At 44.1% G+C, this 13,943-nt stretch overlaps 1 protein-coding gene and 1 non-coding gene across 5 annotated transcripts in view; both read left to right on the top strand.

The window, feature by feature from the left end:
• Efcab5 (EF-hand calcium binding domain 5) overlaps positions 1-13,684 on the top strand; it is a 107,095-nt gene extending 93,411 nt beyond the window's left edge. For all 4 annotated transcript variants that reach the window (XM_031353341.1, XM_031353342.1, XM_031353339.1 and 1 more), the window contains one exon: positions 13,102-13,684. In XM_031353341.1, the coding sequence (XP_031209201.1) occupies positions 13,102-13,295 (194 nt within the window). In that variant the 3' untranslated portion in view covers positions 13,296-13,684. The remainder of the gene's footprint in view (positions 1-13,101) is intronic.
• LOC116079320 lies at positions 11,175-11,281 on the top strand. The gene has a single exon (XR_004113893.1). It is a non-coding gene; the product is annotated as a U6 spliceosomal RNA (small nuclear RNA).
• Positions 13,685-13,943: the final 259 nt, after the last annotated feature.

The raw sequence follows: 13,943 nt of genomic DNA, 5'->3' as shown, positions 1-13,943 counted from the left end.
AAAAAAAAAAAAAATGCTTGTTCCACTTTGCAACTTAGGAAAAAACCAAGGGCTGGCCCGGTGTGTGAAAGGTCGGATCAGCAGGATCTGCAAAGCCAAGGCCAGCCAGCCAGCCAATGCTGCATGAGCTGCAGCCTCCAAAAGAAAACAAGCAGCCACCCCTAATCATTAACAGTGAGATGGCTCCGTAATTCTCTCTGAAGGAAGAACCGGAGATTGGGAGAGGGTCGGGGAGACAGATCCTGGAGCTAAGCACTCAGAGGACAGATCCAGACTCCCTCAGACTCCCAAACCAGTTCCTCTCCTTCACTCCACCAAGTCAGAGGCTTTCTGGGCTTCTGTGGTGCATATTTTAGGTTGAGAAGCTCAGAACCGAGAGACCCCAGAGACAAGGGAAAAACAAAAGCAGTGGCTGGGATGGGAGCCTCACTCCTCAGGCTGTAGACACAGGGGTGGCAGAGCACTGGGTTTCTGGTGTGGTCGTGCTCTAGAGACGTCGCCAGGGACGTGGGGTACTCCCAGGCACCTTAGAGTGCTTGCGCGTAGGGGAGGACATGAGACTCAGAGGATTAACGTGCACCACGAGTAATGTGAACCTGGTTTAAAATTCTTATTTGGAATTCTACATGAGCAGCAGCCCACGACTCTGAGCTCATTCATGGGAGCCTCTACATTCACAGGCACCACAGGTCTGACTTCTAAGGGTCGTTCAAGGGAGTCAGCAACATCAGCAACTGGATGCTGCCCACTGTTTGACGCATGTGTGTGTGTGTGTGTGTGTGTTTCTGTCCGTCTCTGTGTGCGTGTGTTTCTGTCCGTCTCTGTGTGTGTGTGTTCTGTGTCTGTGTGTATGTGTGTGTGTGTGCATGTGCATGTGTCTGTGTGTGTCTGTGTGTGTGTGTGTGTGTCTGTGTATGTGTCTGTGTTACCGAATACTTGCTAGGCATGCAGTCTACCACCAAGCTAGACCTCCTACACTCTGCTTATTTTTATTTTGAGACAGAGTCTCTCTAAGTTGCTTAGTCAGGCCTTGAACTTGTGATGTTCCTGCCTTGAGTCTTCTAAGTGGCTAGGGTTACAGACCTGTATCATTAAGGCCTGTCCAGTGTATACTTTTATATACTCACTCTATATTTGAGGACTCTGGAGTCCAGAGAACCTGTCTGTATCTGTCCCCAGGATGCCTAGCTCCAAGCTCAGTCTCTCTGGCCCTACCCCACCTCCAGTCTCTGATTCTTCCTTTGGGGGAGACCTAACAGCCACCATGAACTCCAGCAGACCAGTCTGTCTAACTGGTATACTCCCTGTGGCCATGTTCCCCTTTGACCTTGCCAACTTGCCAGCCCTTCCACCTAGAGCTTACTGCCAGGATTCCTTGTGTTCCTGAGTGATGTTCACTCAGGAACATCACCCACCAATCTTCAATCTGGCATAAGGAGTAAGCATAAGGGACGGGCTTGCCACAGAAGCCATCTACACCTTGCATTCTACCCTTAAGAGGCCCATCCCCCAACCCAGGGAGAGGCTAAAGGCTCCTGTGGTAGGGCGCAATGCCTCCAAGGAATCTCTTTAGACTCTGCCTCAAATTTGCCTGTTAGAGCCACCTGCGGTTGCACACTCTGCTCAGAACACATGCAAATTTCCACCACTCACCCAGCCTTTGAAGTCTAGCCTTTCCTTCAGCAGCCTTGACCACAGAAAATACTGTGTTCTGCTTTCCGATAGTGTCCTCAGGTGGCAGAAATCAGAACTGTGGGTGACAGAACGGGACGGAGCCAGAAACCAACAATTGGCAGGTTTCCCTTTCGACCATTCAGCGTTATCAGTCTCTGTAGCAACCAACAAAGCTCAGAGGTCACCTGGATATATCAATCTTCTCTCATTTAGATGAAATTGTATCAAGAAATTCTAAGCTCCATACCTGAAGGAAGAGAAAGTGTTCTTTGGGCGCATCTTTTCTGATTGTGTCAGGAGAGGACCCTTGTGGAGGGGGGGGATCTATTATAGTTCAAAGCTTGTGTGGCCTTCCTGCAGCTTTAAGAAAAGCTCTTATTCAAGAAGCCCATTCAGTTGAGATGGCACCAGAGATACCTGCAGGTTCTTTCTGAGCTTAGACCAGTTGGGAAGAGCATAGGATCTAGAGTATGGTTGATAGGCACCCCATTGGGGAAAACTGAGTGTCCCTTTCCCAGCAGGTACCATCTGCAAATAGGCCCCTTCTCTGTGCTGGGCCTTTGTCCAGTTTGAACGTGTAGCACTGTTGGGTCTGGAAGACATTGTTCCTTGGAGTCATCCCCAACCTCTGGCTTTCGCAGTCTGTCTGTCTCCTCTTGCACACAGACCTTAAGGAGTTTGATGGGGAGGAGTTTGATGACACTGTCAGGACTGAAGGCTCCAAAGTCTCTCACTGGCTGTACTTATCCAATAGCAGTTGCCTTTCTCCTGTCTTTTTCTTCTTTCTTTCCTTCTCTCTCTCTCTTCCTTTCTTCCTTCCTTCCTTCCTTCCTTCCTTCCTCCTTTCTTCTTTCTCTTTCTTTCTTCCTTCCTTCCTTCCTTCCTTCCTTCCTTCCTCCTTTCTTCTTTCTCTTTCTTTCTTCCTTCCTTCCTTCCTTCTTTCTTTCTTTCTTCCTTCCTTCTTTCCTCCCTTTTTTCTCTCTTTCTCTCTCTCTCTCTTTCTTTCTTTCTTTCTTTCTTTCTTTCTTTCTTTCTTCCTTTCTTCTTTCCTTCCTTCTTTCCTTCCTCCTTTCTCTCTTTCTTTCTTTCTTGCTTTCTTGCTTTCTTTCTTTCTTTTCCTTAACTGCTGAGTCTAGGACCAAGGCTTAGGACCTTAGCTAAGCAAGCCCTTGGCCTCTGCACCCTCCACCAATAGTAGTTTTCCAAGAAAGAGTGCTTTTCAGGGTATTTTACGTCTGAAAAATATTTTTACTTAAACCTTGTACTTGATTTGAACTTTGCTGGAGAAGATAATTTTGAAGACATTTAGGAGTTGGAGACTCAGGAGGTTCTGTTTTTCATCCTCTCTCTCTAAAATGAAAGGTCACCAGATAGGGGAAACTCTTTAACCAGAAACACACTGACCCATTCATTGTCTGTCTGTCTGTCTGTTGTTGTTGTTGTTGTTTTAAGTGAGATACCTCATTTTTAAAAAATGAGTTACCAAGCTTGGGATATAGGTCATTTGTTAGAGTCCATGCCATGCATACGCAAAGCTGCAGAATCAATCCCTGATCCCACAGAAAAGGAGGCATGGAGGCCCCGACCTGCAATGCCAGCGCTTGGGAAGTAGAGGCTGAAAGGTCTTAAGCTGAGGTCATCCTCAGGTACATAACAAGTTCAAGCCAGCCTGGAGTATGTGAAATCCTGTCTCAAAAGAAAGCAAGAGAAATATAAATCATGTCACATACACTTCTGCTTTCTGAACTCCTCAGTTTGGATAATACACCAGTCGTTGGCACTATCTAATTTTATGGCATTTTCAAAAGTAAGCTGTAGCCCATTAGCGCTCACTCCCTCTCTTTTCTCACTCTGTTCCCCAGCAACCGCGCATCTGCTTTCTGTCTGAATTTGCCCGTCCAGACTTTTGATGTAAACGGGATTATGCAATTGGTGGCGTCTTGTTCCCTCATCCTAGTGTTTGCAGGGTTCATCTACACTTTAATGAATGTTAGTTGCTTATTCCTGAATTATGTGTACATCGACACGCTATAGCTTACTTCTCTGTTCATTGGTTCATGGGCCTCTGGGGTTTTGTTTCTGACTCTTGGAATTGTGTTGCCAGGAAAGTTTTGTTTACAGTCGTTTTGGTGGTGGTGGTGATGGGGTTTTTGTTTGTTTGTTTGTATCTGTTTGTTTTGCTTTTCATAAAGACGCATATTCTGTTCTCTTGGGTGCGGACCTTAGGGGTGAAGTTGTTAGGTGGATGGCAGCGCTCTGTTTAACTTTTGTGGGCCTGTCTCTAAGGCCTTTTAACTCGTAAGGTTGCTGGAAGCCTTCCTTGTTCTCTGACTTTGCAGATGTTACCTTTGTTTTGCTCGTCCTCTGGAGCTATAGAATCACTCCTTTATTCCCAGAGCTGTGAGATTTCGTGGTGAGAAGCCTTGACAGGGCTGTTTCTACCCAATGGTCTGGGTTTGTCCCCAGAGCTGTGAGATTTTGCGATGAGAAGCCTTGACATGGCTGTTTCCGCCCAATGGTCTGGGTTCTCTTCAGTTGTGAAATCCAGGTCCTCGCCTCCTAGAATACCAACATAGCATCAAGGTTGCTATTACAGCTGTGCAAGTTGTGCTCTGCACAAAGGCGCCCCCACTGAGGGGGCAAATGGCAGCTAAGTATCTAACCTGGTTCCACTCACTGAACGATGTGCCTTAACTTGAAGCTGTGTCTGCTTGGACGGGGGCTTCTTTTTCCTCACAAACCTTTTCTCTGCTCAGCCAGCTGCAGGCTAACGCATGGTGACCCTCCTCTCCCTTTCTCCTGTTCCTTCTTTGTAACACGTTTTTTCACACGTTGCTTCTCCTAGACTCAATCCTCAAAGTCCTATTTTCAGTGGGTAGAGTGCAGCTAAGCAGTACACCTGGCTTGCATGAAGCCCTAGGCTTGATTCCCAGCGTCTGCAAATAGGTAAACAAATGTCCTAGTTTCCCTCCTGTTTCCCACCTTTGGGATGACGTACTTTACTTTCTGATAAGTTCTCTGTCTTGTCGGCTATGCTGTGGACTGGGGAGGTGCGGGCGAGCACCTGCCCTCTGAGAGCCCCTGTACCTATGTTCACATTGCATCTTGGGTCTCCCAGGGCACCGATGATGAATTGCATCTTGAACTGTCCTCTCTCTCCCTCTCTTTCTCCTTTTACATTTGAACCCCTGCATCTCTGTCTGATGATTTGCTTGTGTTTAAGAGTGAAGTGACTTCCTGCGTCTGTGCTTCTCTAGGTTCTTTATCTTGGACTGTCGGCATCCGGTGTGACAGAATTCTTCCGTCCTCTGTCTGGAGAGGAAACGGCCTCTCATCCCAAATCCTAGGGCCTGATGGGAAAGTCTGCGGGCCTCCATGTTTAGAACATCTCCCAAGTGCCCTGCTATGCTCATCATTAGGGAACTGCACTCGCAGTCCTACTCCCAAAACTCCTGAGATGTTTCTAGAAATGAGGGAGGAAGTCACCCAGTGCTATAGTGTGAGGAGCATTACTAGGTTTCTAACTCTTTCCTAAATGCATCTAGACACCTCTCTGAACCCTACCAGGCTCCTGGGATATGCAGATGTAGGCCTCCTCCGTTGCCGATTTAAGGATCCTCTTTTCTCCTGTTCCTTCATCTCCTGTTCCTTTTTCTCCTCTTCCTTCATCTCTGTTTGCTCCTAAAACTTTATTCCTTCATCCATCGCTCAGCCACTTTAAACGATTGTTGACTCTGTGCCAAGCTCTGTCTTAGGACTTTGGGAAACAACAGAGAATAAAGCTGACTAAGGTCCCTGCTCTCAAGAGCTCACAACTCACAACTCCATGGTGGCTCTTGCCTGCTGTCAGCAGAATCATCTCCACCTGAGCTACAGTGAGATCTCATCTAAGACAGAAACAAAACCCCACAAACCTTAGAGTCCAGAGGAAAGCAGAGAATAAACAAGACGGGGCTGAGATATAGTTGGTGGCAGAACACTATGCCCACACACACACACACACACACACACACACACACACACACATACATATACACTCACACACACATACTCACACACATGCATATACACACACATACATACATACACACTCACACACATACACACAGTCATACAGAACAGTAAACATAACAAATACATACCATGATAATAAAAAAATAATAATGCTAAGGATCTACAGAGACAGCTCAATGGTCAAAAGCTCTGACTGGTCTTCCAGAGGACTGGGGTTCAATTCCCAGCACCCACATGGCAGCTTACAACTGTCTAACTCAAGTTCCAGTGGATCTGACTTCCTCACACAAACATAGGTGTAGGCCAAACACCAGATGTACATTAAAAAATAAAGTGCTTTATAAAATGCATGTTAAAATAAGGAAGCAGGGTAAGGTGATTAAGTAGCATTGGTGGGAGACAGGGGAGGAATGTGGCTGGAATTTTGTTTTCTCCTAGGTGATGAGGTGGATCTCACCTAAGGTCTTGTGTAAAGCAGTGCAAATATAAATAGATAGTTCAGAGAGACCTTGTCAAAAGGTGAAATTTAAGCAAGGAGCTCAGCTCTATGGATCTGTCTGTGGCGAATACTCCAAGCAGGGCAAGGAATGAAACCAAAGTCCTTCTAAGACAGGAATAGGCAGTGTGGTAAAATAGCCAGGAGGGCACTGTGTCAGGAGCAGAGCAGGAGAATTAGAGACACATGCAAGATGAAGTCAGGGGTGACGGGTGGGGGCAGTGAGCCGAATCAATCAGAGCCTCACACCATCGCAACAGACTACGAGAAAAAAGTAAAGCCAAAGAATTCCATGGCATGCTTTATGCTTTGAAAGAGTCGCTCTGATGGCCAGGATAGGGCCTGCTACTCCTAGTGCTCAAAGGCTAAGGCAGAAGGAGTACGAGTTCAAAAATCAACCCGAGTTACATGGGAAGACTCCACCTGAAAAATAAAATAAGGAGACCTAAGGAACTGGACATGGCGATTCCCACTTTTAATTCCAGCACTTGGGAAGCACATCTCTGTGAGTTCAAGGCCAGCCTGGACTACATAGTGAATTTCAGGACAGCCAGGGCCTTTATAGTTAGACCAGGTTGAAAGAAGACAAAAGGGACAGGAGGGGGGAAGGAGAAAATAAGAGGATCATTCTGCCTCTGTTAGAAAGGCTTTGGGGTGGGGGTGGGGGCAGGGAGGGGATAGTCAGAGACTGGTCAGTGGGGCTGCTGCAGGAATTCCGGTGGGAGTGGTGCCAACGTGACCTGAAGCAGATTTGGGTGAGAACCAGAATGTAACTCCACAACTCGGGTGTGAAATGTGAATAAAACAAGAGCCAAGGTTGATACTATGTTTTGGAGGAATGGAGAAGCCATTAGTGAAATTGGAGGATGTTGTAGAGTGGGGGCGCTGGTGGGGGAAGATGAAGAGTTCACATTGGGGGTGGGGCTCAGCTGCTCTTGCCTGCTGAGAGCACTGGCTGCTCTTGCTGGGGACTGGAGTTCAGTTCCCAGCACCCACATGGTGGCTCACAAGCACCTGTAACTCCTGTTCCGAGGGATCCAATGCCATCTTCTGACCTCTGTGGGCACTCACATGCACACACACAGTCATGTGCACAGCACACACACACACACACACACACACACGCACATGCGTGCACACACAAATAAATAAATAAATATAAGATAAATACTTTTTAAAGAGTTCACACTTTGGGGCTAGAGAGATGGCTCAGTGTTTAGGAGTACTGACTGCTCTTCCAGAGGTCCTGAGTTCAATTTCCCATGAACTCAGGGATGAACTCATTATGGATAGTGGCTCACAACCATCCATAATGGAGTCTGCTGCCCTCTTCTGGTGTGTCTGAAGACAGCTACAGTATACTCATATACATAAAATAAATAGTTCTTTAAAAAAAAAAAAGTTCACACTTTGGCAAGCTGAGGTCGAGGCGTCTATTGAATATCCAAGCAGAGAACTGAGTAAATGGCTAGAAAAAGAAATTGGGGATTTTTGGAGAATGCTCTAAGTGGGGATATGAAATTGAGATTGTGTTGGTCAATCGGTGATTTGCAAAGGGAGAGGAGTAGAGGAGACAGTTCTTGGAATGTCTTAGCGCCAAGGGAGCATAGCAGCAGGTTTGACAGCCACCAAAAGTCCAGAAGTGGCTTCATCAGACCATGAACTTCTATAAGGATAAATTACACAGACCAAAACTCACACATTTGATTTATGGCTGTGTTGTGAAAAGTCCAGAGCGTGTGCTGCTTGTACAGTGATCACACTCACAATGGGAGTGGAGGAGTTGTGTGCTGCAGAACTCAGGATTCATCCTGGAACGAACTGCCACTCAGCTGGAATAACTCAAAACAATGAGATGTCGTCCTTGTCCAACACTGATCTTTTCCTGATAGGCCTGGGGGGTGTCTAACAGTGCCTTTGGGATGACATTCAAATCATCAGGGACACATTAAGATGGCAGCTATCACCACAGACTTCCCCTGCCTATGTAAAAAAACCTAGCATATCTCCTTCTAGGTGTGTACTCCTAGGGTGACCTTCAGCTCACTGCATCCAGCAGGAATGCTAACGGACTACATTTTAAAATGACTTAGGGGTGTCTAGCAAAGGAAATGGAGAATTAAAGCTAAGACAACAGACCGGAAAGGGAAACATTCAAGAGACACTGCTGACCTTGGTTAGTTGGCAGTCAAAGGAAGCACTTTGGCTTTTGAACTTAAAGTTAAATACTTCAGTCTTCTTTGTTTTTATTAATTGTCTATGCTTCCCAGAGGATTTAGCTTAATTAATCCAGTGTCAAAGCAGAGATCTACAAATTGAGGTTTAATTTTAAAACATGCTTTTTATAGTCCAATATTTCCAGCATAATGAATTCCCTGTGTTATTAAAAGTTTGATTAAAGTGGGACCTAAAAATACTCTATTAAAAGCTTACTGAATACGTCCCTGAACGTTATTCAGTGGCTTACTCTGACATCCTTATAGCTTAAATGTACCTAAAAAATTTCTGTAAGCATTGCTAAAGAAAGTCAAAATGGTCATAATTTCATGGAGTCGAGGAAGAAAGAAAGAAGACAGACTCTTGAGAATTGCTGGGGGCGGAGGGGGAACAGTCTGCCAATCTGTGACAGTCAGTCACCTGTCTACCGCAAGAGGGCAGTAGCAGCCAAAAGTAAAGTTCCCGAGGTAGTTGAGGTTTCCTTAGAGGGCTCTTCAGAAGCCCCTGTAAATACATCTCTGGAAAGGAAGGGGGAAACGGGAACTACCTCCCGGGTGGTTCGGAACTTTTGTCCCTGGTAACAATAAAACAGGAAATAAGGAACGGGGCCTTGTGAAAGAGAACGACCCTGCTCTCTACCCTCCAGTCCTTCAATCACCAAGGAGATAGTGACTGGTTTAATAATGATTATAGATAGCGGTCTCCATACCGGAATGTTCAGCCAAGATCACCGACGGCGGTTGATGGAACAGAGCGCTCTTTAAGGATTTGGGACACACAGGACAATCTGTGGGGAGCTGTTTTATCTCAGAAAATTAGTAGGGACGGGTACTAGGAGCATCCTAGGGCGAACTTTGCGTTTATTTAATTTAGATGTACAACACGGGAACATTAAAATAATTAGAGTAATCTTTGGAAATCTGTAATATTTCTTTGTAAAATTTCCAGGAAGCTAATTAGCACAAAGAGGGATCAATGGTGACAAACGTGCCCTCTGTGTTTTAAGTAGGTATTTTTATTGGTCTAGAGTTACCCATAAAGTGAGATGAATCAGATATTTCTAATGTGTTCTCATGACTAACATCTGTTCTTGTTTTTATTCATAATTGTCACTAATATTATTGAGCCATAATCTGGAAAAAACTTTTAGGACTTGAAATAAAGAAATTAAATTATTCCTTAATTTAATGTTTCAATTCAACGTTTATTGAACACTTACAATTGAATGAGAAAAAACAGTGCTTCTCTCTCTCTCTCTCTCTCTCTCTCTCTGTGTGTGTGTGTGTGTGTGTAAAAAGAGAGAATGTTAGAAAAATAATTGCACCCATATTTTAAAGTCAGCTTCAAATAAAAATGAAGATGTAAATATTTTTTTTTGTTTGTTTGTTTGTTTTGTTTTGTTTTTCGAGACAGGGTTTCTCTGAGTAGCCCTGGCTGTCCTGGAACTCAGTTTGTAGACCAGGCTGGCCTCGAACTCAGAAATCCACCTGCTTCTGCCTCCCAAGTGCTGGGAGGAAAGGCGTGCGCCACCACCGCCTGGCTTAAATATGCATTGCAAGTATGTCAGTAGCAGGACTTAGGGTCTTTTTTTTTTTCTTTTGGTTTTTCAAGACAGGGTTTCTCTGAGTAGCCCTGATTGTCCTAGAACTCACTCTGTAAGACCAGACTGGCCTCGAACTCAGAAATCCATCTGGCTCTGCCTCCCAAGGGCTGAGATTAAAGGCATGAGCCGGGCCTTTCCTGTTATATACTACACCTTAGCTCACAGAGGTGCTTTCAGAACCAGGCTGAAGCCAAGCACAGTTCAGGGAAACTTGCTCATTGTATTGGTAGGAGACAGGAAGTAAAACTTGTCCTGGGGGCTGTGTGGTGGCTCACTGTAGCCAAACCTTACAACCCAAGCTTGATCCCTGGGCCCCCATGTGGGAGGGAGAGAATGCTTTCAAGTGTGGCCTCTGATCTGCACACATATGCTATGGCGCATATTTGTATACACACACACTATGCCCATTAGTAAATAAAACAATAAAAATGTTCTGTTTTAAAATTTTAGTAGATGGGCTGGAGAGATGGCTCAGCAGTTAAGAGCACTGACTGCTCTTCCAGAGGTCCTGAGTTCAAATCCCAACAACCCCACGGTGGCTCACAACCATCTGTAATGGGATCTGATGCCCTCTTCTGGTGTGTTTGAAGAGAGCAAATGATGGTATACTCATGTAGATAAAATAAATAAATCTGTTTTAAAAATTCTAGTAGATGGTTGATATTATGGTTAAGCTTCTCTTAGTGATATTTAAAACTCTCACTCAGTTTATGCATATATATACCTAATGGTTTGCTCAACTCAAATCAGCAGATCTTTATCCAGGGCAACACTGAGTTAAACTAGGAGCCACAGTGATAAGTAAAATTCGTTCTGTGCTGGGAGGAAAAAGACAGATCCTCCTGCATATTTTGGCATTTGCTCTCGTAATAATCCTGAAGTACTTTTCCAATTTACAAAAAGATAGATGGGCTCAGAGCAAGTAAACGGTCTGTTTAAGGTCACAAAATCAGTTGGAATTGAGACCTTGAGACCTACTCAACTCTAAGGTGCTCCTTCCATTGGACTATCTAAATATTAGTCATTGGCTCCTGGGAATCTATAGGAATGGCAGCTCACAGTTTTCAACAGTGTGCAGTAACTACATATCTCGAAACCATTTTAACTAGAGAATATTTCAAATATAGTATAAATAATAAGCACTGTGTATTCATTATGAAATAATATTTTGTGCTCACATCAGCAGCACATATACTAAAATTGGAACGATACAGAGAAGATTTGCATGGCCCCTGCACAAGGATGACATGTAAATTCATGAAGCATTCCATATTTAAAAAAAAAAAAAGAAAGAAAGAATATTTTATACCCAACCTTAACATGCCTTGTTTGAATTAGGTTCATTTTACTTTGTTTTATAATGCTGGGAAGTGACCTAGGATTTTGAATGTGCAAGGCAGGCAATCTACCACTCAGCTACATGTCCAACCCCTTTTAAATTTTAGTTTAAAACAGGGTCTCACTGAGTTGCTGAGACTGGCTCAAAATCGTTATCTAGCTTAGACTAACATCAAACTAGCAAACTTCTTGCTTCAGCCTGCCAAGGATCTGGGATTACAGGGGGATCACCAGGCCCATCTGAGTCTAATGTTTTGTTTTCTTTTCTTTTGTTTTTAAGATATATACTATATTAGGAGCAGTCAAGATTTTCTACACCCCTGATCCCATTCTCTTTTCTCCTAATGTGATCATGAATTTTTGGCTTATCACTTTCATGTCTGAGGCATTCCTTTTACTGTATCTTGTACGGCAACAGACAGCAGCAATAACGACCAAACACCGAGACTTCTTCTCTCGCGGTTTACTCAGGAATTTTTCTTTTGTGTTACAGCTCTTTTAGGTACCTAGGTGTTACAGCTCTCCTAGGTTCCTAAGTGTTACGGCTCCTCTAGGTGTTACGGCTCTTCTTGCTTCTAGGTGCTGCGGCTCTTCTTGCTTCTGTAGAATGGGCAGAGGCGGGGGCTCTTGCTTCTGTGGAGTGGCTCTGACTGCCTGGAGAGAGACCCTTATATACCCGTGCCCCCCCCCCCCAGCTCTCGTGGTCCTCCTGGATTGGTTCCCCGCCAATCGCCTCATTAGCATACACCTGCTTGGGAGGGGCACATGAGCAGCATACACCTGCTCGGGAGACACCTGCATGAGCCCACTCAGGAGACAACTAATTTGCATGAGCCCGCTCGGGAGGGGCGCATGTGCAGTGCTGCCGCCGCCACAGTCTTGGATTCGATCGAGCAGCTGCCTACAGTATTTCTTGTTTGTCTTTTTTTTTTTTTTAAGATTTATTTATTTATTTATGTATTGTATGTGAGAACACTACCACTGTCTTCAGACACACCAGAAGAGGGCATCAGATCCCATTACAGATGGTTGTGAGCCACCACCATGTGGTTGCTGGGAATTGAACTCTGGACCTCTGGGAAGCAGTGCTCTTAACTGATGAGGCATCTCTCCAGCCCTGAGTTTTTGGTTTTTTGCTATAGGGTTTCCTCTGTGTAGCCCTGACCACCCTGGAACTCAGGCTGGCCTTGAACTCAGAGATTTGCTTGCTTCTGCCTCCTGAGTGCTGGAATGAAAGGCATGTGCAGCCACCACCTGGCTTCCTTTTACTATATCTTTATGAAATCATAAATCTTACAGGTTTTTAAACCTTTAAGAATTATACACAAGCCTGGCGGTGGTGGCGCACGCCTTTAATCCCAGCACTTGGAAGTCAGAGGCAGGCAGATTTCTGAGTTTGAGGCCAGCGTGGTTTACAGAGTGAGTTCCAGGACAGCCAAGACTACACAGAGAAACCCTGCCTCAAAAAAACGAAACAAAACAAAACAAAAAAAAGAGTTATATACAAATATATATAAGACTCTACATATTATATGTGTATATGTGTGTATGTATGTATATATATTTTTCAGTATTAACTGCTATGTATTATTATATGAGAATATCAAATTCTATCTACCTTTTAGAATTAAATATGTAAACAAGATACTGCTATGATTTTGATTCACAACATAGCTAATGAAGTTTAGTCATTTAAATTTATTTCTTCATAATTAAAGTACAATATTATCTATACTAACTTTTCCTTTTCTTGATGCAGATCATTCTCGGCTTGAAGTCTGGAAATTCAACAACATTGTCATTGAACTCCTGTACCACTGGATAACCATTTGTTTGACTCTCATAGAGCTAAACATCCAACAAGATATCTCCATTATACCTCCATTGCCCAAGAAGAGTACCACCTCTATTTATGCAATATCCTCAGAGAGATCAATTCGAGAGAAGTTTTAAGGATTGGTACCGTACGGGGACATGTTGATTGTGTCCAATGCTGTTAACCATGAAATATTTTCAACTGGAAAGAATGCCCCACAGACATATTTTGCTCCCAGATACGCACCCCAGTACTCTCTAAAGCCAAAAATGCCACCTACTTAAGGGAGAGAGTGTATCTAAAGAGTATGCATCAATGATAACCATACCCCAATGTACCAGAGTGCATAATAGAATGTCCTTTAGTTTTAGAGTTCTGATTGACAGGAGACTATCATAACTACTTGGGAAGTTGCTTTTCATTAATTTAAATAGCAAAATAAAGAATACTGGGGGTCTGGGCAAGGAGAAATGGCAGCTTTTACACTGAAAGAGTACCAAACAATAAAGACTTTGAGAACTTGTAACTGGTTTTTTAGAATTTTTCAAGGACTATCCAAACACTACTTCTCCATCTCTCCTTCATCTCTCCTTTCCTTAACAATTTAAAAGTCACTTTTATACTTCTGTCTGTTTGTTTGTTTGTTAGAAACAGAGTCTCCATATATTTCTGAGGCTAGCCTGGAACTGTATTTGTAGCCCAGGCTGGCTTTGAACCCCTGATATTCCTGCCTCAGCACTTTGAGGGCCGTGAGTATAATTATGTACCCTGCCAGAAATATCATT

Source organism: Mastomys coucha, unplaced genomic scaffold (genome assembly GCF_008632895.1).
Source record: "Mastomys coucha isolate ucsf_1 unplaced genomic scaffold, UCSF_Mcou_1 pScaffold5, whole genome shotgun sequence".
NCBI lineage: Eukaryota > Metazoa > Chordata > Mammalia > Rodentia > Muridae > Mastomys > Mastomys coucha.
This window is presented reverse-complemented; position numbering and strand designations above follow the sequence as displayed.